Below are 25,570 nucleotides of genomic sequence, written 5' to 3' on the forward strand. Positions count from 1 at the left end.
TAAGTTCTCAGAATGTGAGCGCTATCAAAATGTACCGTCAGTTTTTTTTTAATGAATATGAGAACTTTGTTTTAAATCTATACCTGTCAGTTTCTCCAATGTGAATGTTTGAGAACAGTTTTCAATTTGTACCTGACAGTTTCAACTAAATGAATGGATGATTGCATGTGAAAGTATCTTTCAATGTGTGCACTGTGAGCAAATGAGTGTACTTATAATATTTGGCTCTGTTTGACATGACACTTGCCAGAAACTGCAGGAGCACTTTTTACTTCAAGTCTCTGTTGATCAACATGAATAAGATTTTATGTATTGCCATCCATGTCAGGGTAGCATGGTGGCACACTGGTGCCAGGGACCCAGTTTCAATTCCAGTCTTGGCTCATTGTGCAAATTGCCACAGACATGCTCCCCGTGTCTGCATTGGTTTTGATACGACATGGGGTAAACCCCTTTGCTAATTTAAAACCAGCAACACAGAAAAGATTCATCCCATGCAATAATCTGTGAAAATGTGACAGGTCAAGAACTAGTTAAAGTAAAGATTCACGGTTTTATTTATTAAAGTATAACAGAGTGATTAACTAACAAGTATTTACAACTCCTTCCTCTAACCTATCTTCGATAATACTAGTCTGATAGAACTCATGATTAAGATTTAAAAACAAAACTGCTTATCTCAAGACCAGGCAGCTTTTGGTACTTTTCTGTATTCGGATTGTCTTTTGTTCTTCTTGGGGATTGTGCTTCACAGGTCACTGATCGATAAAGGTACCTTTAAGAGAGATAATTTTCAGGCAGGCTTTTTACATGCTGGTGGCTTGGCAATTCTCCTCCCAACTGTTCAATTTTCCTCTGTCTTATACCTCCAGAGCTTCAGATGTGTCATTGACACATTGTCAATATACATAATTCAAACTGGATTGGAATTTGAGATTTTCGGGATATAATTTCAACCGATTGGTTGAATTCAAATGTTTTTGTCTCCAGGCAAACAGCTACTTGGGTTGTTTGACTAAATGTTACTTTGGTTTTTTTTTCGGAACACTTGGTGATTTCCGGTAGTTCTACTGGCTGATAACTTTCTAAAAGGTACAGTACACCCACATCTTCATAACAGTTCCCTCTTGGTGCCCTAGTTTCCTTTCGCAGTCCAAACATGTGCAAGTTAGCTGGATTAGCCATTATAAATTGCCCTGCAATATTCAGCAATGTTCAGACTAGGTGGGTTAACTATGGTAAAAATGTGGTTACGGGGGTAGGTGGGGTCTTTCTCTGGGTGCGATGCGCTTTGGCGAGTTGTTGCAGGCTGATGGGCCGAATGACCTCTATCTGCACTGGAGAAATTCTACGTACTGTAAATGAAAGTAAGTCTTTTTATACCACTGTCAGTCTCTGACACTCTTAAGCAGTTTGGGTAATTTCCACAGTTTATCCGATGGTAAGCTTATGATTGTAAGGTATTTTCTGGATTGGTCAGTCTCCGGTCTGAATGTGTACTTTGAATTTATTGTTCACATGTTCATAACAAGACCAGTATGAGAGTTTTCCATTCTGTGTCCAATAATCTCTGGGTATCTGTTTAAATGTGTACCGTTTCATGTCAATATTTGATTTCCCTTTGGACCGTTTGAAAAAAAAAGTATGTATTCAGTCATTTTGTCTGAGATGTATTCTGTTTTCTCCTTGTGGAAACACATTAAATTGCAATATTTGTTTCAATCTGGCACTTACTATTTAATTCCTCCAGTTTGGACAAAAAGAATTGATACATGAATTACATACAGTCAGAGAGTCAGACAGCATGTTTAAGCCATGGTGAGATAACTGGATGAATAATTAGTTTGGATTTTTACTTACTTTTTTCCCCTCTTAAGTGGAATACATTGTGAACATGCAATATGTTCAGTATTTTCTAATAAACAAGTAGAGCGTACTTTTTGACCAAGTTGATAACATGCATTTAAAATCTATAGGAAGTTCACTTGTACACTGGGGCTGACACACACTCACACTGTCCTGGATAACTTGGTTAATAAAATGCTAATTCTCCCAACTGAGACCTCTTTGAGTTCATGTCTTTTCTATTTTTTCCCCTATTGATCTGACAGTATTTCTGTACTTTGCAAGTTATTCTGTACCCACTGTGTATTGGCACCATCTCACTCTTTGTTCTGTCCAGAAATTATCATTTTCCTTCAAGTCCTTCATTACACCAACAGTCTGGAACTGTTTGTTCTTCTGTGAGTGCAGAACTCATTTTGTTTCTTCCATTCACTGGTAAGATTTTGTTCTTGGGAAGTACTTTGTACCTGTCAGGCTGTGCTACTCAATGGGACTGTGGATACAGCTTATTGTCCTTCAAAACTCTGCTCAGATGGGACAGACTGTGAACAGATTAGAGCAATATTGACTTGTGAAAAACTTGGAAACTAAAATTTAATGTTGACGACGTGCTGTTGTGTACATGCATTGATTTTTAGATTAGATTAGATTTCCTACAGTGTGGAAACAGGCCCTTCAGCCCAACAGGTCCACACCGACCCTCCGAAGAGAAACCCACCCAAACATCTTTTCCCTCTGAACAATGCACCTAATTGACAACTTAAGCATGGCCAATTCACCTGACCTGCACATCTTTGGACTGTGGGAGGAAACCGGAGTACCCGGAGGAAACCCATACAGACACAGGGTGAATGTGCAAACTCCACACAGTCACCCAAAGTTTCATTCGAACCTGGGACTCTGATGCTGTGAGGCAACAGTGCTAACTACTGAGCCACTGTGCCAAAAGATTTTTGAAAGGAACAGTTGTAATGATACAGGAAGGATTCCCACACTCGATTAATCCTGCTTCAATCTTCCTGCATTGTGTTACTGAGCAGTTTAAATGTTTGCTGTTAAGTGGACAGCCAGTGAGCAAAGGAGAGAGTTTTAAGTTCATGTTTCCTGAAGTGAATGGGAAAGATCTTATTTTCTTTGACTGTATCTGTAGGATTCACAGACAAGTGAAAACACAGCACATTGTCACAGAAAGGATCTTTGCTGTTCTTCAGAGTCAAGGACTTTTGCAACTCCGATAGTGCGGAGTCAAGCTGTGGCCTTCAAAGAGTCACACAGTTTTACAGCACAGAAACAGATCCTTTGGTCCAAGCTGTTATTGCTGACCAGAGATCCTGATCTGACCTCGTCCCATTTAAATTAAGATCTCACGACACCAGGTTATAGTACAACAGGTTTATGTGGGAGCACTACCTTTTAGAGCTATGACGGAGCAGTGCACTGAAAGTTAGTGCTTTCAAATAAACCTGTTGTCTGAGAAACTGGTGTTGTGTGATTTGTAACATTGTCCACCCCAGTGCAATGCTGGCACCTGAACACCATGGCTAGTCCCATTTGCCAGCACTTGGTGCATATCCCTCTAAACTGTTCCTATTCTTGTACATATCCAGGTGCCTATAAAATGTTGTAATTGTACCCACCACCTCCACTTCCTCTGGTAGCTCATTCCACACAAGCACCACCCTCTATGTGATAAAGTAACCCCTCAGGTCCTTTTTAAATCCTTTCTCCACAATTAAAACCTGTGCCCTCTATTTTTGCACTCATCCATACTCGGAAAAAGACCTTGGCTATCACCCTATCATGCCCCTCATGATTTTCACAACCTGTACAAAGGTCACACCTCATTCTCCGACAGTCCAGGGAACAAAGCAACAGCCTGTTCAGCCTTTCGCTATAATTCAAAACCCCCAGTCCTGGTAATGAAGCATACTGATGAGAGTAGAGCAGATGACTTGATTTACATGCACTTCAGTCAGGCCATTGTCGAGGCATAACCCCCGACCAGGGATGAAAGACTCAGCAGGCAGGCAGTATTCAGGCAAGTGGTGGGTGTTTATTCAACCAGATACCGGTTAGTGCAGGTAGACGGCCTCTGAGAGGACAAAGGACAGTCCTCCGAGACTGGCCTCAGAACAGAGGTCTATGACACACTCTGATTTTACAATAAAAAGCAATATTTTTAATAAACTTTCTGATAACAATCACATACAACTTTATTATGATGTTCCTCTCTCCTACTTTGCATATCCTATTCAATGAGATACCTAATCAATGATGGGCATTTCTATGGACTGCCCCAGGTTCCCCTGACCTCTCAGAGTTTAGCGGAAATTGTAATCACTTGGCCTTGTGATCTTTCTATGCATCCTATTCATTTTCATTCCAAAGTTATGTGCGATACACCTTCAGGTTTCTCTCAGGCTAGCTTGTCTCTCAGGACAGTTGAATGTTGTTATACATTGTATTCCATTTTATCAAGATCAATTGCTCCTCTGATATAATTAGGACAGTGGGGAATATATGAAGAAAAAACAAAGGACAGCTTATTTTGACTTACTTGCCATAGACTTGTAATTTTAATTTTTATTATAAAAAGTTAGTTACAAAGTGTGAAGTAATTTATTTGCCCCAACTGTTGCGTTACCTAAAGGTAACTAACCTTCACTTCCAGGTTTAAATGCTTCTTTTCCTCTTTATACTTTGGTATTATGCACCTATTTTTTATACTGAAAACTACTGTGACGATGCTAAGACTCTTAACGAGAATTTTTTTAATATTCAAACTTACTTAAGGAAACGGAGTACTAGAAGATAAGTTTAGCTGTTGCACCCTCAGCTGTTTTAGAGCATTAATGGGCTGTAACTAGCACCTGGTGATTGTTCAGTAACTGGGACAATTACCCTTTCATTTAATGTGGCTGGAGTTACTCATTTAGCGGACCTTCGGTCTGCTTGTCAGAACTGTTTCAAATTGGAACAGGCTGGGTTCTTGGAATGGCTTGTTCAATGGTATCATTTTACCTTATTGTGTGAGTGCGCTGTAAAGCTTAGATTCTGCCTGCCATTCTGTTTCACAACCTGCTGTTTAATTCTATTTTACACTTACACACCAGTTTGTGTTAACAGACATGGGCTACTCTATCTGGCCTGGTACAGGCCACCCCGACAGCCTTTGACAAAGTCCCATATAAAAGACTGGTCCAAGATTGGCTCTTGGAGTCTTAAGCAAACTGGATCTGAAATGAGCTTGCAGATAGGATGCAAACTATGATGGTGGAGGGTTGTGTTTGTGATTGGAAGCCTGTGACCAGTGGTGTACCACAGGGATCAGTGCTGGGACCCTTGCTGCTTGTTAAGTACATATTAACAATTGGATGTGAATGTAGCATGTATAATTAGTAAGCCTGCAGATGAAGTTTTCATGTGGAAGTATTAAATATTTCAGTGTAGCCTTGGAGTGCAAAGGGCCTGTTCCTGTGCTGTATTGTTCTTTGCTCTATGACATGAAAGTTGGCTGTGTTGTTGACAGTGAGGGGGATGGTCTCAGGCTCCAGTATGAGGATATTGGGTACTGCAATGACAGATGGAATTTAATCCTGATAACTGTGAGGTAATGCATATTGGGTGGTCTAATAAGGGAAAGAATTATACAATGAAGGATTGGTCCCTAGGGAGTACTGAGGAACAAAGGGACCTTGGTGTACAAGTCTACATATCCCAGAAGGTGTCAGCACAGGCAGACAGGCTTCTGAAGAAGGCATACAGAATGCTTTCCTTCAGTACCGGAGCTGTTGAATATAAGAGCTTTATAAAACAGATCACCTTTTTAAAGCAGATCAACTACTATGTGCAGTTCTGATTGTCAGACAATTCTAAAGGATGGGATTGACTGCAGCCGATGTAGTGGGTTAGAAAGTTTCCATCAAAAGGGGAGGTCGTATGAGCTGGGTTTGGTTTCCTTGGAGCAGAGGAGGTTGAGGGAGGATCTGACTGAGATATACTAAATTGTGGAAGATGTAGACAGAGTAGATTGTGAGAATCTTTCTCTCCTTGGCAGATGTGTCTGAGACCAGAGGGCACAAGTTGAAGTTGTGGGGAAAGCAGTTTAGCAGATATCTAAGAAAAATATTTTGAGGTAGATGCTGCCTGAGAGTGTGATGGAATACTCTCACAGCATTGAAGTAGCATCTGGATGTGTCGTTAAGGAAACCAGGACATAGTTGGCTGTGGGCCAAGTGCAGGTCAATGGGATGAATGCAGTTTGGTGATTGTTGGACATCATGGACATGGTGGACTGAAGGGTCTGTTTCTATGCTGTATGACTCTATAACCATAAAATCCTTTGAAATGTTTTCTGCACCATCTCAAGTTTAAAACATCCTTCCTGGTGAAGGGTGATAAGCACTGTATGCAATCTTGCAAAAGTGGCATCATGGACTTCCTGACAGCCCAACTCCTGCACTCAATGTTCTAACCAATGAAGACATGCATGCCCAATGCCTTCTTCACCGCCCTGTCCACTGGTGACTCTATTTTCAAGGAAATATGCACCTGCGCCCCTCGGTCTCATTGTTCAGCAACAATCCCCAAGACCCCACCATCAAGTGTACAAGTCCTGCCCTGGTTTGTCTTATCAAAATCTAACACCTCACATGTATCCAAACTAAATTCCATCTGTCACTTCTTGGGCCCACTGACCCACCCGATCAAGGTCAGAATTAGTATTTCTTTCTCAGTGCACAGTGATATAATTATTTGAAGACTGTTGAAGTAAAGGTAGGTGTTAATTATCCTGGTCTGTATTGTGATGATGCTCACCATCATTGGGACACAATATGTGGCTCTACGGAGAGGAGGAGGAAGGGAGAAGGACTTTGATTTTCTCTCAAGCAGTGGAGGAAAGTGCAACAGTCAAACTAAGATTTTTGAAAAATGAAACTGTTGAATTCTTCTCGCAAACAGATAAAACGAGCAGCTCTAGTCAGCTCCCTTATCCTGTGAGGAGTTACAGGGAGATAGTCACACCTTGGGGACAAGAAAATGTCCAATGGGTCACAGTCAGGGGACTGAAAGGGAACTAGCAGACAGCGCAGGGATCCCCTGTTGCTATTCTCCTTAACAACAAGATACCGTTCAGATAGTATTGGTGTGGGGCAGACTTACCAGTAAGTCTCTGGCACAGAGTCTGTCCCTGTTGCTTAGATGTGAAGTGGGGAAGAGAAACAGCGCATTGGGTTCTCCATAGTTAAAGGGACAGATAGGATGTTCTGTGGGAAAGAGAGAGACTCATGGTTGGATTGTTGCCTCCCAGGTGCCAGGGTTCATGATGTCACAGATCGTGATTTTGGGATCCTTGAAGAGGAACGGGAGCTGCCCAAGTCATGGTCCACATAGGCACTAACTACATAAGTAGGACAAGGGATGCGGATTTAAGGCAGAAAGTCAGGGAGCTAGGGTGGAAGCTTGGAGCTAGAACAAGCAGAGTTGTTAACTCTGGCTAGTTGCCCATGCCACATGCTAGCAAGGTGAAGAATCGGAAGAGAGGATTTCAACATGTACCTAAAGGGATGGGGTGGGAGGGAGAGTTTTGGATCCCTGAGGAAAAAGGGACCTTGGGGTACATGGGACTTCTACAAACATGATGGTCTACACCTGAAGCAGAGAGGTACCAATATCCTGGGGGAAGTTTGCTAATGCTCTTCAGGGGGGTTTAAACAAATTCAATAGGGGGATGGGAACCTAAATTGTAGTTCCTGTGTCCAAAGGTTGAGCGTAGTGAGATCAGAAATATGGTTTCAATGTCGCAGGAGTGCACCAGCAAACAGGAAGGTGGTTTGAAGTGTTTGAACCTACTTCAATGCCAGGAGCATGCAGAATAAGCTGGGTGAACTTGCAGCATGGGTTGCTATCTGGGACTTTGAGGTTGTCGCCATTTCGGACACATGGATCAAGCAGGGACAGGAATGGTTGTCATAGGTTCCGGGATTTCGATGTTTCAGTATGAACAGAGAAGATGGCAAAAGAAGGGGAGGTAGGGTATTGTTAGTTAAGGACAGTATTACGGCGCAGAGAGGATGCATGAGGACTTGTCTAATGAGGTAATATTGGCTGAGGTTAGAAACAGGAAAGGAGAGGCCACTCTGTTGGGAGTTTTCTATAAGCCTCAGAATAGTTCCAGAGATGTAGAGGAAAGGATTGTAAAGATGATTCTGGAATAAGAGTCAATGTAACAGGATAGTTGTTCTGGGAGATTTTAAATTTTCAAAATATTGACTGAAAATGGGTCAGTTTTTGTCCAATGTGTGCAGAAGGGTTTCCTGACACAGTGTGTAGACAGGCCAACCAGATGCAAGGCAACAATGGATTTGGGACTGGGTAATGAACCCGGCCAGATGTTCGATTTGGAGGCAGGTGAGCACTTTGGTGAGCGTGACCACAATTTAGTTATGTTTACTTTAGCGAAGGAAAGGGATAGGTATATACCACAGGGCAAGATTCATAACTGGGGGAAAAGGCAATTATGGTACGAGTGGGCAAGATTTATGATGCATAGGATGGGAAAGGAAACCGCAGGGGAAGGCACAATTGAAATGTGGAGCTTATTCAAGGAACAGCTACAGTGTGTCCTTGATTAGCATGTATCTGTCAGGCAGGGAGGACGTGGACGAGTGAGGCACCCTTCGTTTACTAAGGAAGTTGATATCATGTCAAGAGGAAGAAGAATGAGATGATGAGACGTGAAGGGACAGCTAAGGTGCTTGAAAGTTACAAGCTAGCCAGGAAAGACCGAAAGAGAGAACTAAGAAGAGCCAGGAGGGGACAAGAGAAGTCTTTGGCAGATAGAATTAAGGAAAATCCTAAAGCATTCTATACCAATATCAGGAACAATAGAATGACTAGAATAAGATTCAGGCCAATCAAGGACAGAAGTGGGAAGTTGTGTGTGGTGCCTGAGGAGGTAGGCGAAGCGCTAAATGAACATTTTTGATCGGTATCCACACTGGAAAAAGACAATGTTGTCGAGGACAATACTGAGTGACAGGCTACTAGACTAGATGGGATATAGGTTCACAAGGAGGATGTGTTAGCAATTCTGCAAATTGTGAAAATAGATAAACCTCTGGGCCAGATGGGATTTATCCTAGGATTCTCTGGGAAGCCAGGGAGGAGATTGCAGAGCCTTTGGCTTTGATCTTTATATCGTCATTGTGTACAGGAATAGTGTCAGAAGACTGGAAGAAAGCAAGTATTGTCCCTTTGTTCAAGAAGGGGAGTACGGACCACCCTGGTAATTATAGACCAGTGAGCCTTTCTTTGGTTGTGGGTAAAGTGTTGGAAAAGGCTAGAAGAGACAGGATTTATAATCATCTCGATCAGAACAAGTTGCTTGGGAATAGTCAATATAGTTTTGTGAAGGGTAGGTCTTTAAGAAGGCGACCAAGTAGGTGGATGAGGATAAAGCAGTTGATGCAATGTATGTGGATTTCAGTAAGGTGTTTGATTAGGTGTTTTCATTAAGGTTCCCAAAGGTAGGCTACTGCCCAAAACATGTAGGCATGGGATTGAGGGTGATTTAGCAGTTTTGCTCAGAGATTGGCTAGCTGAAAGAAGGATGATGGGAAATGTTCATCCTGCAGTCAGTTACTAGTGGTGTATCGCAAGGATCTCTTTTGGGTGAGGGTATAGCAGGATCAGTTTGTAAATTTGCAGATGACACTAAGGTCAGTGGAGTTGTGGACAGTGCTGAAGGATGTTGCAGGTTACAGGGGACATCGATAAGCTGCAGAGCTGGGCTGAGAGGTGACAAATGGAGTTTAATAAGGAAAAATGTGAGATTATTCATTTTAAAGAGCAATAGGAATAAAGAGTACGGGGCTAATGGTAAGGTTCTTGGCAGTGCAGACGAGTAGAAAGATCTCTTTGTATATGTACATAGATCCCTGAAAGTTGCCACCCAAGTTGATAGGGTTGTTAAGAAGGCATACGATGTGTTAGCTTTTATTGGACGAGGGATTGAGTTTTGGACCCATGAGGTCATGTTGCAGCTCCACAAAACTCTGGTGTGGCCACATTTGGAAAATTGCATCCACTTCTAGTCACCGCATCACAGGAAGGATGTGGAAGCTTTGGAAAGGGTTCAGAGGTGATTTACTGGAATGTTGCCTGGTCTGGAGGGAATGTCTTATGAGGAAAGGCTGAGGGACATGAGGCTTCATTAGACAGAGGAAGGTGGAGAGGTGGCTTCATAGAGACATATAAAATAATCAGAGGGTTAGATAGTGTGGACAGTGCGAAACTTATTCCTCCGATGGTGATGGCTAGCATGAGGGGACAGCACCTTACATTGAGGGGTGATAAATATAAAACAAATGTCAGAGTAGTTTCTTTACTCAGAGTAGTAGAGGTGTGGAATGTTCTGCCTGCAACTGTAGCAGACTCGCCAACATTATGAACATTTAAATGGTCATTGGATAGATATATGGATGAAAATGGAATAGTGAACTGTGGGCGGCACGGTGGCACAGTGGTTAGCACTGCTGCCTCACAGCGCCAGAGAGACCCGGGTTCAATTCCCGCCTCACGTGACTGACTGTGTGGAGTTTGCACAATCTCCCCGTGTCTGCGTGGGTTTCCTCCGGGTGATCCGGTTTCCTCTCACAGTCCAAAGATGTGCACGCCAGGTGAATTGGCCATGCTAAATTGCCCATAGTGTTAGGTAAGGGGTAAATGTAGGGGTATGGGTGGGTTACGCTTCGGCGGGTCAGTGTGGACTTGTTGGGCCGAAGGGCCTGTTTCCACACTGTAAGTAATCTAAAAAACTGTGCTGTCATGTTCTGTGTTCTATTATCTCACTAAATCTTTCCTACTCCACTGTTTCAAATTATGAATTATGAATATTTGTGAAAATGGTAGAGTTTTCTTGTGTTTTATATCAGACTTTATAGGAACGCAGGGCTATTTGTAGAACAGGAAAGCTAATTTGAAACAGTGGCACAAGAAGCATTTTTGGTGAAGATGGAGTCATAAAAAAATCTGTGCTAATGGTGGGGATGGCAGCTCCTCTGCCACCATGATACATTGATGGAAATGGGATGCTGTCTGAATGGGAGTAGAATTGTTAGCTGGATGTCTCTGACTGCTGCAGACCACAATGACTCCATGTGAGAGTGATATTCATCTTGATTGGATCATTTTCTGTTGGCTGCAGTATATATGGAACTCCATAACTGTTAGTCCTGCTCTGCAGTTACAGTGTTTGTATTTTGAACTAATTCTCAATTAGTCAGTTGCTGTGTGTGTCTGCAGTAATTATTTTCCACTGTCAGGAACAACATTAGAAATTCCTGGAGAAATTCAGTTCTGAATAATAGTCACAATACATTAACTCTGCTTTCTACCAATGGATGCTGCCAGACGTGCTGAGTTTTTCCAGCAATTTCTACATTTGTTTCCAGCCTCTAGAATCTGCAGTTTTATTTGTCAGGCTTTAGCAGAGAATGGATGTTTGGAATTCACATTATTTAATTGTCATGTGACTACATGTGACAACTATTCATTAAAGCGTTAACTCTGTCCTGCCTAATCACTAATAAACTTAATAACACTGTTTCATCCTGTAAATTGGTGACTTTTGTCTGGTTTCCTTCTATCTCTGTATTTAACATCTGTGTTATATATGCTTTTTGAAATGATGTTACAGTCTGATTTTATTTTCCATCTTGATTTTAACTTTATAAATGTCATATTAAAGGTAGATTTAATGCCTTTCCTGTGCATCTATTTCAGATAACAATTCAGTCTAAACACCTTGAAAAATGGTGTAAAATATCAATGGGTGTTTTAAAAAATTCTCAAGGTCAGGTTCGTAGGAGAGTAGTCTGACACAGAACAAACGACCAAGAGGCGAGTCTGCTAGAATATGAGCATTTTATTCCCCGCAGCGTCGCCACAACCAGGTCTCATACTTACAACGGGTCTGGCTTATACTCACTCTACATGTTACCGGAACTGGGAGCCGTCAGTTCTCGTAGAGCGGTTGCCAACAACCCACGCTCGGCGGTTAAACGTAACCCCGGAGCAGACTCACCGAACTGGAGACTTTTCCAGCTGATATACTCTTTTCCAGATATAAACATTCATGTGAACAGCAGAGCAAGGCTAAAAAACACATTCCATTCTGGTTACATACAGATAAGAAGATTCACACGGGGAGGTGTGTAATAAGATTCACACGGGACTAAGCAACACCTCCATTCCGGTTAGATTCACACATGTATTGGGACATAATTTTTAACCGTTTCACCACATTCCACTGCTTGGCCCAATACATGTGTTACATTATGCTTAATTCAGTTCAATTCGTTTCAGTTAATTTCAGTTCAGTCAATTTAGTGTAGTTCAATTCAGCTCAGTTCAGGTCTGTTCAGTTCAATTCAATTGTGTTCAATTCAGTTCCGTCCATTTCAATTCAATTTAGCTCAGTTCCATTTTGTTCCGTTCAATTTGATTCACTTCAGTTCAATTCAGTTCAGTTCCACTCAGTTCAGTTCAGTTCAATCCCATTCAATTCTGTTAACTCCGCTTCAGCTTTTTGGACATGCCCACATCCTCCGCTGTACCCCAGGCAAGGGGTTCTTCGGCAGGACTGGGATCCTCTCAAGGGTGGACAGCAGCGACCCTGGGGTTCCTCCGGTCGCCCCCCACCATTTCTCAAACAAACTGCCACGTCATGCCACGGTCCATGCCATCCCGGGACGGTCGGGACCTCCACAGTTTGTTCTTCTGGTTTCTTAGTCTTTTTCCAAAACATTGTTCTGTATCAAAATCTCTCCTCAATTGCGATTGACCCTGCTCGCAGCGCCAAAATGTTTTAAAAAATTCTCAAGGTCAGGTTCGTAGGAGAGTAGTCTGACACAGAACAAACGACCAAGAGGCGAGTCTGCTAGAATATGAGCATTTTATTCCCCGCAGCGTCGCCACAACCAGGTCTCATACTTACAACGGGTCTGGCTTATACTCACTCTACATGTTACCGGAACTGGGAGCCGTCAGTTCTCGTAGAGCGGTTGCCAACAACCCACGCTCGGCGGTTAAACGTAACCCCGGAGCAGACTCCCGGGTCTGGCTTATACTCACTCTACATGTTACCGGAACTGGGAGCCGTCAGTTCTCGTAGAGCGGTTGCCAACAACCCACGCTCGGCGGTTAAACGTAACCCCGGAGCAGACTCACCGAACTGGAGACTTTTCCAGCTGATATACTCTTTTCCAGATATAAACATTCATGTGAACAGCAGAGCAAGGCTAAAAAACACATTCCATTCTGGTTACATACAGATAAGAAGATTCACACGGGGAGGTGTGTAATAAGATTCACACGGGACTAAGCAACACCTCCATTCCGGTTAGATTCACACATGTATTGGGACATAATTTTTAACCGTTTCACCACATTCCACTGCTTGGCCCAATACATGTGTTACATTATGCTTAATTCAGTTCAATTCGTTTCAGTTAATTTCAGTTCAGTCAATTTAGTGTAGTTCAATTCAGCTCAGTTCAGGTCTGTTCAGTTCAATTCAATTGTGTTCAATTCAGTTCCGTCCATTTCAATTCAATTTAGCTCAGTTCCATTTTGTTCCGTTCAATTTGATTCACTTCAGTTCAATTCAGTTCAGTTCCACTCAGTTCAGTTCAGTTCAATCCCATTCAATTCTGTTAACTCCGCTTCAGCTTTTTGGACATGCCCACATCCTCCGCTGTACCCCAGGCAAGGGGTTCTTCGGCAGGACTGGGATCCTCTCAAGGGTGGACAGCAGCGACCCTGGGGTTCCTCCAGTCGCCCCCCACCATTTCTCAAACAAACTGCCACGTCATGCCACGGTCCATGCCATCCCGGGACGGTAGGGACCTCCACAGTTTGTTCTTCTGGTTTCTTAGTCTTTTTCCAAAACATTGTTCTGTATCAAAATCTCTCCTCAATTGTGATTGACCCTGCTCGCAGCGCCAAAATGTTTTAAAAAATTCTCAAGGTCAGGTTCGTAGGAGAGTAGTCTGACACAGAACAAACGACCAAGAGGCGAGTCTGCTAGAATATGAGCATTTTATTCCCCGCAGCGTCGCCACAACCAGGTCTCATACTTACAACGGGTCTGGCTTATACTCACTCTACATGTTACCGGAACTGGGAGCCGTCAGTTCTCGTAGAGCGGTTGCCAACAACCCACGCTCGGCGGTTAAACGTAACCCCGGAGCAGACTCCCGGGTCTGGCTTATACTCACTCTACATGTTACCGGAACTGGGAGCCGTCAGTTCTCGTAGAGCGGTTGCCAACAACCCACGCTCGGCGGTTAAACGTAACCCCGGAGCAGACTCACCGAACTGGAGACTTTTCCAGCTGATATACTCTTTTCCAGATATAAACATTCATGTGAACAGCAGAGCAAGGCTAAAAAACACATTCCATTCTGGTTACAAACAGATAAGAAGATTCACACGGGGAGGTGTGTAATAAGATTCACACGGGACTAAGCAACACCTCCATTCCGGTTAGATTCACACATGTATTGGGACATAATTTTTAACCGTTTCACCACAATGGGCTTGACAATATTAGGCAAGAACTTTCAAAAGCTGAATGGCAGCAGATGTTCGCAGGTAAAGGAACATCTGGAAAATGGGAAACCTTTAAAAATGAGATAACGAGAGTCCAGAGACAGTCTGTTCCTGTTAGGGGGAACAGCAAGTCTGGAACATGTAGGGAATGCTGGATGACGGAGAAATTGAGGTTTTGGTCCAGAGAAAGAAGGAAACATATATCAAGTATAGACAGCAGAGATCGAGTGAATCCTTAGAAGAGGAAAAGGCAGTAGGAGTATATGTGGAGGGAAATCAGGAGGACAAAAAGGGGACATGAGAAACCTTTGGAAATTAGGGTTAAGGAGAATCCCAAGGGATTTTATGAATACATCAAGGACAAAAAGGGTAACGAGGGAGAGATTAGGGCCCCTCAATGATCAGCAAGGCGGCCTTTGTGTGTCGCCACAGAAGATGGGGGAGATACTAAAAGAGTATTTTGCATCACTGTTTACTGTGGAGAAGGACATGGAAGATATAGAATGTGGGGAAATAGATGGTGACATCTTGAAACATGTCCATATTACAGAGGAAGAAGTAGTGGACGTCTTGAAATGTATAAAGGTGGTTAAATCCCCAGGACCTGATCAGGCATACCATAGAACTCTTTGGGAAGTTACGGAAGTGTTTGGTGTGTCCCTTGCCGAGATACTTTGAACATCGATAGTCACAGGTGAGGTGCCAGAAGACTAGAGGTTGGCTAACGTGGTGCTACTATTTAAGAAAGGTGATAAGGAAAAACCAGGGAACTATAGGCTGGTGAGTCTGCCATCGATGTTGGGCAAGATATTGGAGGGAATCCTGAGGGACAGAACTTGCGCATATTTCGACAGTCAAAGACTGGTTCGGGACAGTGAACATGGTTTTGTGCATGGGAAACCATGACACACAAACTAAATTGAGATTTTTGAAGAAGTAACGAAGAGGATTTCCCCATGGGAGACTGGTTAGCAAAGATCGATCTCATGGAATACAGGGAGAACTTGCCATTTGGATACAGAACAGGCTCAAATATAGAAGACAGAGGGTGGTAATGGAGGGTTGTTTTTAAGATTGGAGGCCAGTGACCAGTGGAGTGCTGGGTCCAATATTTTTTGTCATTTATATAAATGATTTGGATGTGAGCATAGGAGGTATAGTAAGTAAATTTGCAGATGACACCAAAATTAGAGAGTCGTGGACAGCGAAAAAGGTTACCTCCGATTACAAAAGGATCTTGATCGGTTGGGTCAATGGTTGAGAAGTGGCTGATGGAGTTTAATTCAGATAAATGCAAGGTGCTGCATTTTGGGAAAGCAAATCTTAGCAGGACTTCATGTTAAACTCCTAGGGAGTGTTGCTGAACAAAGAGACTTTGGAGTGCAGGTGCATAGTTCCCTGAAAATAGAATCGCAGGTAGATAAGATAGTGAAGAAGGTATTTGGTATGCTTTGCTTTTTTGGTCAGAGGGTGGTACATGCATGGAATGAGCTGCCAGAGGAAGTGGTGGAGGCTAGTACAATTCCAACTTTTAAAAAGCATCTGAATGGGTATATGAATAGGAAGAGTTTGGAGGGATATGGGCTGAGTGTTGGCACATGGGACTAGATTGGGTTGGGATAGCTGGTCGGCATGGAAAGTTGGAACGAAGGGTCTGTTTCCGTGATGTACATCTCTTTGACTGGATGATTGATGAGAGTAGAGCGGTGGACGGGATCTATATGGACTTCAGTAAGATGTTTAACAAGTTTCCTCATTGTAGTCTGGTTAACAAAGTTAGATCACATGAAAATCAGAGAGAACTAGCAATTTGGACACAGAGTTGATTTAAACGTGGAAGACAGAGGGTGGTTGTGGAGGGTTATATTTCAGACTGGACACCGGTGATCAGTAGTATACCACAAGGATCGGTGCAGGGTACACTGCTTTTTATCATTTATAAGAATGATTTGAATGTGAGCATAAACATTCGCAGATGACACCAAATTTGGCGGTGTAGTGGACAGCAAAGAAGGTTCCCTCAGGGTACAACAGGATCTTGATCAGGTGGGGCTCTGGGCTGAGCAGTGGCAGATTGTATTTAATTCAGATAAATTTGAGGTGCTGCATTTCGGAAAGGCAAATAACACAGGAGTTATACACTTAACGGTAAGGTCCTGGGGCGTATTGCTGAACAAAGAGACCTTGGAGTGCAGGTTCATCGTTCCTTGAAAGTGGAGTCGCCAGTCGATAGGATAATGAGAAAAGCATTTAGTATGCTGTTCTTTATTGGTCTGAGCATAGAGTATAGGGGTTTGGATGTCATGTTGAGGCTGTACAGGTAATTGGTTCAGCCACTTTTGTAATATTGTGTGCAATTCTGATCTCCTTCCTATTGGAAGGATGTTGTGAAACTTGAAACATTCAGAAAAGATCTGTCACCAGGGTTGGAGTGTTTGAGTGAAAGGGACAGGCTGAAAAGGCTGGGCCTGTTTTCCCTGGATTGTTGGAGGCTGAGCGGGAGACATATAGAGATTATAAAATCAGGAGGATCATGGATAGGCTAAATAGACAAGGTATTTTCCCTGGGCTGGGGGAGTCCAGACTAGAGGGCATAGGTTTCAGGTGAGAGGGGCAAGATTTAAAAAGGACCTAAGGGGAAACTTTTCTATGCAGGTGGTGGTGTGTGTATGGAATGAGCTGCCAGAGGGAGTGGTGGAGGCTGGAACAATTCCAACATTTAAAAGGCATCTGGATACATACATGAATAAGAACGGTTTAGAGGGATATGGGCCAAGTGCTGGCAAACAGCACGAGTGTTGGCAAATGGGACGTGATTCGTTTCGGATATCTAGTTGGCATGGATGAGTCAGACTGAATGGTCTGTTTCTGTGCTGTACATCTCTATAACTCTGTGGCTGTGAACTATAACAATTATTCGAAATGGGGTAGTGTACATAAAGAATGGTGAGAGAGAAAAAAATTGTAATTCCTCCGTGATATCTGACTCATAATTTGAAAATTTCTCTCTGGGAATTGAGTCAATGTGCGTCTAATTCAACCTGCTCTATAACTATGGAAAGGATGCTCTTCAGCAGTAACATACCTGCTGTTTGTTAGAAGGAACTGATCACACTTGGCTTTGTACTGAGGACATATTACACTGTCTTGGTCCTTCAAGTAATTGTCTGGAGGAAGACAGAAGAGACATCGTCTGTAAATCAACATTAAGTCAATGTAATTATTTAATAATCATTAGGCAATCATTCCTTCAAGACAGCAATTCCAACAGGACCACAGGGCTGATTCTATTCTTGGCCTGGGCTGCTCTTTGGTGACTGTATCAAAAAAATCTGTATCAATTCACTGAGAACCAGATACAATCTGTCGCTGTCACTCTCCGGTAAATATATTTACATTTGCTCATCACAGAGACAAATAGGGACAGACTGATAACTACACTCATACATTCATATCGCATAAACCTACAGGTGCAGATCGATAACTGAACTCATGTATCCACAGAGAGGAAACTGCCAGGGACTTGTTGATAAGTACATTTCATACATTTTAAATAAGCAGGATCAGTCCCTATGTGTTTCTCAGATGTGGATATGCGAGTTTAGTTATCTATATATACCTGTCTGTTTCTACCCTGTGAATGTGTTTGTTTGCTTACCAATCTGTCCTGAACAGTTTCTGCTGTGTGTCTGAGAGTGTAGTTATCAACCTCAACCTGTCAATCTGTTTCTACTATGTCAATATGACAGTATAGATACCAATCTGTCCCTGTCAGTTTCTTTCCTGTCAATATGCAAATACAGTTATTGATCAGTACCCATCAGCTTCTGCTCTGTGAATGTGGGTGTATTAATCAAACTGTAACTGTCTGTTTCAGTGATGTGAATGTGGGAGTACAGTTATCATTCTCTACCTGTCATTTTCTTCTTTGTCGAAGTGAGTGTAACTGTCAATCTGTACCTTTCAGACTCTGCTGTGTGAATACATAAATATAGTTATCAATCTGTAGCTGTCAGTTTCTGCCTGGTGAATATGTTTGTGTAATTGTCAATCCTTCAGTTTCTACTATGTGAATGTGTGAGCTGAGTTTTCACCTGTCGCTATCAGTTTCTGCTTTGTGAATGTGAGTTTAGTTAACAATCTTTCTCTGTCAGGCTCTGTAATGTCAGTGTTTGAGTGTATTTATTCATCTTTTCCTGTCAGTTTGTGTGACTGTAGTTATCAACCTGTACCTCTCAGATTGAGAGTTTAGTTACCAATTTGATTTGATTTGATTTATTATTGTTACACACACTGAGATACAATGGAAAGTATTGTTTTGTGTACTTTACAGGCAGATAATATTTAACAAAATGCATCAAGGTAATAGAACAGAATCCGCAATACAGTATTAAAGGTGCAAAGAGAGAGAGATTAACGTTAAAAATTGAGCAAGATTGGAGTGGTGCTGGAAAAGCACAGCAGGTCAGGCAGCATCCGAGGAGCAGGAAAATCGACGTTTTGGGCAAAAGCCTTTCATTAGGAATGTCCGAAATGTCGATATTCCTCCTCCTTGGATACTTCCTGACCTGCTGTGCTTTTCCACCACCACTCTAATCTTGACTCTAATCTCCAGCATCTGCAGTATCCACTTTTGCCTTAAAATTTGAGCAGTTCATTCAAAAGTCTGATAACAGCAGAGAAGTTGTTCTTGAGTTTGTTGGGTGGTATATTCAAACATCTGTATTTTCTGGTGGTAGCTAGGAAAACATTAGTTTCTATACAGAAGATAGGATGGGTGGAAGGGTGACGAGTAAAAGACAGATGGAGATAGAGTCCAAAGAAAGAGAAGAACAGTAGGACAGATAAAGGAGTGGATAACTGTCAGACTAAGTGGGTGAATAGCCTATTAATGGCTAACAATTGGTGGTGTATAATAGCAGACTGTATGTTAACAAGGCCAGACATGTGGGGTTTTGGGCAATGACATGGGAGAGCTCAAGCCCTGTAGCTGTTGAACTCAATATTGAGTCCACAAGGCTGTCGAGGTCCCAAGCAGAAAATGAGGCACCGTTCTTCTAGCTTGCACTGAGCTTCGCTGGAGCACTCCAGCGAGCCTGAGAGAGGGAACAGGGTGGTGTGTTGAAGTGGCATGCAACTGGAAGCTCAAGGTCTTTTTGTCTGGACAGAATGTAGGTGTTCTGCACAGTGGACATCCAATCTACACTCAGTTTCCCCAACATAGAGGAGACCACATTGTGTGCAATATCTTTGCCACCATCAGTTCTGAAGACTGGTCACTCGACCTGAAATGCTGCCAGACCTGTGAATTTTCCACTAATGTTTGTTTTTTTATCAATCTCTGCCTGTCATTTTTGCCCTGTGAATATGTGAGAGTTGTTATCAAAGTGTCATTATCAATTTATGTGATTTGAAATTGGAAGCATAATCAATCTATTCCAGTCAGTTTCTGCTTTATGAATATGAGAGTGTAGTTATCAATCTTTCTCTGAAATTTACTGTCACCTGCATGTGTGAGTTATTAACCAACTTGTCCCTGTCAGATTCTGCTCTGTGCATCTGAGAGTGCAGTTATTAATTTGTATATATCAACTTCTTGTTTATAAATGTGCAAATTCATTTATCATACTGTACCTGTCAGGTTTTGCTGTGCGAATGTGTTAGTCTAGTTATCAACCTGTACCTGTCATAGGTGTGTCCATGATTATTGTCCTCTCCCTTACAGTTGCTGCAATGTGAATATGAGAAAACAGATATCAATCGATGTCTGTCAGTTTTGGTTGTGTCCATACGAGAGTTTAGGATTTGATGTATACATGCCAGTTTCTGCTGTGTGACTGTGAGACTGAAGTTCTCAATGAGTTCCAGTCACTTTCAACTGTTATATACCAAAGTTGCTCAATTCTCTGGCAGCCAATGATATTCTAAGAGTCTAATGATGTCCATGAATCTACTGTTGATTGCCAGAAAAACACATCTGGTTCAGTAATATCCTTGAATGAAGGAAACTGCCATCCTTCCCTTGTCTGGCCTACATGTGATGACAGACCCACATCCATGTGGCTGCATGGGTAGTTTGGGATAGGCAATAAATGCTGGTTGAGTCAATGATGACCCCATCCCATGAATGAATTAGAAAATAAAATTCTGTGACTGTGATTCAATCTGATAATCTGTTTAGGGTGTTGAGATTGGGCCTTAATCTCTTATGCATTTTGTGATTTTTGACTCAGTCACAGAATTGATACAGCCATTCAGCCTGTTGTGTCTGCACTGGGACATTCTATTCTTATTCTGTTCTCCATACTAGTTTCCACTAATTTTTGGGATTCTAATCTTCATTCACTCACTGTCAGTGTCTCGGTGTAAATGCCAATTTGAGATTAGTTCTGCAGTTATTTGCCTTTGAATACCAAGAGTGCCAGTTTTGCTCTTTGTGCAACAGTGACAAGTCAAGTATATGGATGTTCAGTTGTGTTTTTTTAGCAGGGTGTAGGATAAACCCGTTCAATATTTGATAAACCTGTGTGATTGAGGGATTAATGTTGGTTCAATACTTATCTTTGCCAAGAATCTGAATTTTATTGTATTCAATCTCAGTTTTCTTTTTACATTTTGTGTGTGCAGTACTCTTTGTCAGTTGCTGCTGGGCACTGCAATAATGTAACATCTAATACTAACATCTTCTGAAGCGATTAATAATGCGGTCAGTCAATTTATGACTACATATCTGGAAGTAGCTGTGGACCTAAATTGCATTTTTTTCCCCTTTTACCATTAACTGGCTGAGTGAGAATAAGTTTTCTGTTGTGCTGCCAATCTGTATCACTTTAAAGTGTGGTACTGATTGAGATCACACCAACATTGTCTGTATGTCTCTGTGTGATTCCAATTCTGATACACTTTGAGGTGGTTTTAAGGTCTTATCACTCAGTGTTTCATACATTAAAAAAGTATGGAAATGTTTCTGCATTACTGAGGCACTCAACCAGAATGGGAGCGTGCATGAAGTGTGAAGAGTGAGAATGAGAGAGACAGAGCCAGACACAGATATGTATGTACGTATGTGAATGAGCATTAAGCATCCTCTCCAGAAACATCCTCTGTAGATCAGGCTTGACCAAGAGGTTCATTTGAAATTTACATTGTTTGATTATTGTCTTTGTAGAGGACAACTTATAACCATCTAACACCATGATCGGTTTGTTTAAATTGATTATAACTTTAAAAATGCCAAATGTACATATGAATTTAATGCAGCACATAAATATATATTTATTATAAGCATACAGTCTAACCTGCTTCTAATCTTATGATTGATAATTGGCTTTGAATGATGGAATTTACTGTTACTGAGGTGGTAAACACTGAAAACAGGGTAAAATAATATACATTTATATATCGTCAGTTGTGTTTAACTCTTGGATTGAATGTGTACTTCTGGAAATGGAGCTCAATGTCTGTGTGACTCAATCCACTCAGACAGTGGAAAGGACCTTCTCCTCGCCGACAGTGGTAACATACCTGCTGGGTGTGAGAAGCAGCTGGTCACCTTTGGATTGGTCCATCAAATATTTGCCTGGAGAAAGACAAAAGAGAGAGCTCCGGTACATCACTAGCAGCTGAGTAGGAAGACATCAAATGATCAATGCAATATTCAGGTCATGATCATTATAATTGTTTGTTTTTGAACAGGGAAAGGTGAACAGTGCAGATCCTGCTTCGACTCGAGCCCTGAGCTCCTTTCAGTTTTTTCTGTTTCCCAAATTCTAAAACATTTCAGTGAGATAAAATAAACTCAACAACATATGGACATCTCCTCAAATGGGATGAGTACACAGTTCAGTGTCCAGCTCCCAATACATTATTAACTGTTGAAAAACAAATACTGGGCACGATTTCACATACTTGGAGACGTTAATCCGGCGCCCGCTATATTTATCCTACACAGGATTATCGCATTTGTTTCTACTGTCCTTCATTTCAATGTCTATTCGCATTAAACAGCGTAAAACAGAAGCCAAATAATGAATTCCCATCAGTGTTTAGGGGATTACAAACCACAACTCACCCCGAATCAATCCCGGTCTCGGAGCCCCCTCTGTGTCCCAGGCTCCCATCCCGATGTGCTGCTGGAAGGAGCCTGCTGTTCCCTCGCTTCCCTGGGCGCTGATCTCTCCATTGCGGTCTGTTTCAAACAAACCTCTTGCACTCACTGAGTAGATGCTCCTCAATGGCAGCGCTGGGGGAGGGCCTCACGCATGCGCTCCTCTGGTCAGGAACAGTGTTGGGAGAGGGGCAGCATCGCGCATGCGCCGTTTTTCCCAATGCTTCCCAGAAACAAACATCAATTGGTCATTTCCCTAATTCCCTTTTCTCCCAGTTTGACCAAAGAACTGCGGCTGTGGGGGAAAAGGCAGACAACGTTTCAAGCTGGGACACTGCCCCTTTATGAAGCTCCAATGGAGCTCATTCCCGGGTCATGTTAATAACTCCTCCCTCCGGCTCTCTCACAATCTGATCAGGGGGCGGGGAAGCTGGCGGCCACTCGGCCCATTCTCTTGGGTGCTCCCCCATTTGATAACATCACGTCTGATCGAATGTTAACTGTGGTATTTAATCCGGCTGACTCCATATCCACAAATATTAACTCCTTGCCCAAAGTAACATACAGCGAGATGGAATAAGTGGACAATTCTTACGAAGGCAGAAAATAACTGATGGAGAGAGTCTTGCATCACAGTGTCAGAGCTTATTTCTGGGTCAGGAGGCCCGTGGAAAAGTCAGACCTGGTGTGCAACAACATCTCTGGGACTCGATTTAGTTTATCGTGAATGACAGATTTTAGTGTCAAGTATGCTGCAGACAGAAACCTTGCCACAACGAGAGACCCCAGCTGTTTTTGTTTATTCACTCCTGGAACGTGGATGTCGCTGGCTGAGCCGAGCATTTATTCTCCATCCCTTTGAGAAGGCGGTGGTGAGCCACCTTCTGGAACAGCTGTTGTCCATGTGCTGCCCACAATGCCATGAACACGGAGTTTCAGGGTCTTGATCCAGTGACAGTGAAAGAAAGCGGCTTTATTTCCAAGTCAGCATGGTGAGTGCCTTAGAAGGGAACTTGTCCGACATCAAGGCGGTGTTCTCTGACATCAGCTGCCTTTAACCTTTTAGATGGAAGTAGTTGCGATTTCGAAGGTCCTCCTTTTACAAATTACAAAACTCGAATCTCTTTGTCAGCGGCACAGACAGAAGTCTGTCTGGCCGATGGTGTCAGGATCAAGGATATCTCGGAGAAAATGCAGGATATTCACAAAGGGGCGTACACATCGGAACTAACTACACTGGAAGGGAAAGGGATGAGATTCCGAAGGAAGAATAAGGAAGAGAGGCGAGAATTTAGAAAGGAGGTCCTCTCCAGTAGTAATATCTGGATTACTCCCGCTGCTACGAGCGACTGGGGGTAGGAATGGGATGATCGAGCAGAGGAATGCCCAACTCAGGAGCTGGTGCAGGGGAGAGGTGTTAAAATTTTTGGATAATTGGAATCTCTTCTGGGGAAGACATGACTTGTAGAAAAAGGACGGAATACACCTGAATTGGAAGGGATCTATTATATTGGCAGGGACATTTTCTTGAGCTACTAGGGACGGGTTCAACTCGTAAGGTGTGGGCGTGGGGTGAGGTCAATGGGAACCGGGGAGATAGTGAACAAAGATATCAATCTGAGGCTGGTGACTCGGTAAGTCAAACACCCAGGGCAGACAGGAACATAGCAGAGAATGTTGGATTGATAACTTAAACTGCATTTATTTCAATGCAAGAGGCCTAACAGGGAAGGAGGATGAACTCAGGACATGGTTAAGAAAATGGGATTGGAATTGGGATATCATAGCAATTACAGAGACATGGTTTGGGGATGACACAACTAGCAGCTTAATGTTCCAGGAATCAAAAGTTATAGGAAGGATGGGGAGAGGGGTCAGCAAGAGAAAAATGGGGAGTGAGATGTTTGGTAAGAGATAAGATCACACCTTTACGAAGGGAGGATATTCCTGGGCTTATATCCATGGAAATTATTTGGATGGAACTGAGAAATAAGAAAGGGTTTAATCATCTTATTGGGATTGGACTGTAGACACCCTAACAGTCAGCAGGAAATTGAGAAACAAATTTGTCAGGAGATCTTAGATCTGCAGGAATAATGGCGTGATTATGGTGAGGGATTTTAACATTCCAAACATAGATTATGGCTGCCATATTGTTCATGGTTTAGACAGAAAGGAATTGCTTAAACGTGTGCAAGAAAAGTTTCTGATTCAATATGTGAATGTATCTTCTGGACAAGGTGAAAATCTTGACCTACTCTTGTGATATAATGATGTGTCAGTGGGGGAGCACTTTGGGGCCAACGACCATAATTTTATTAGTTTTAAAACTCTGATGGAAAAGGATAGACCAGATTTAAAAGTTAAATTTCTAATTTGGAGGAAGGCCAATTTTGAGAGTATTGTGCAAAAAATTTCAAAAGTTGACTGAGGGCAGATGTTCACAGGCGAAGTGATGGCTGAAAAATGGAAAGCCTTCAAAAATGAGAAAATGAGGGTACAGAGACAGTATGTTCCTGTTCGGGTGAAAGGCATGACTGGTTGGTGTAGGAAGTGCTGCATAAGAAAAGAAGTTGAGGTTTTGGTCCAAATAAGAAGGAAGCAAATGTTAGTTACATACAGCAGAGATTGAGTGAATCCTTTGAAGAGTATAAAGGCAGTATGGATATACTTAAGAAAGAAATGAGGAGTGCAAAGAAGGGACATAACATAGCTTTGGCAAACAGTGTTAAGGAGAATTCAAGTAGATTTTATTTGAAGGAAAGCAGTGACCATATATATCAGCAAAGCGGCTAAACCCGAGACTCCACAACTATAGTGTCTCCCACCTGCCCTCCTCCTCTAACCTAGTTAATAAGGCAAGGTTCATTCTAAATTTCCTCTATTGAATATAAGTTTGTTATTAATTTTATAGCAACTTGAACGAAGCTTTCTACTTTATTACTGAGTGGGTGTTCAGATAAGTGGGGTATGGATGCTAGTGCAGTTGCTTGCTCCTCCTGC

General features: G+C 42.4%; 1 protein-coding gene and 1 pseudogene across 2 annotated transcripts in view; both read right to left on the reverse strand.

Annotated features, from left to right (window-relative positions):
- The window catches only part of LOC148135420 (uncharacterized), a 560,459-nt pseudogene that overhangs the window by 134,940 nt on the left and 399,949 nt on the right, over nucleotides 1-25,570 (reverse strand). The window lies entirely within an intron of this gene.
- On the reverse strand, nucleotides 560-22,675 carry LOC148135427 (uncharacterized). The gene is made up of 4 exons (XM_087984738.1): nucleotides 22,532-22,675; nucleotides 21,985-22,039; nucleotides 17,546-17,653; nucleotides 560-775 (listed from the first exon to the last, which is right to left on the reverse strand). Exons 1-4 carry the CDS (start codon nucleotides 22,578-22,580, stop codon nucleotides 652-654), a joined length of 336 nt encoding a protein of 111 aa, XP_087840864.1. The 5' UTR covers nucleotides 22,581-22,675; the 3' UTR covers nucleotides 560-651.

The sequence above is a fragment of the Chiloscyllium plagiosum genome, unplaced genomic scaffold (genome assembly GCF_037043375.1).
Source record: "Chiloscyllium plagiosum isolate Xiang-an unplaced genomic scaffold, Cpla_swu_hap1 HiC_scaffold_49, whole genome shotgun sequence".
Taxonomy (NCBI): Eukaryota; Metazoa; Chordata; class Chondrichthyes; order Orectolobiformes; family Hemiscylliidae; genus Chiloscyllium; species Chiloscyllium plagiosum.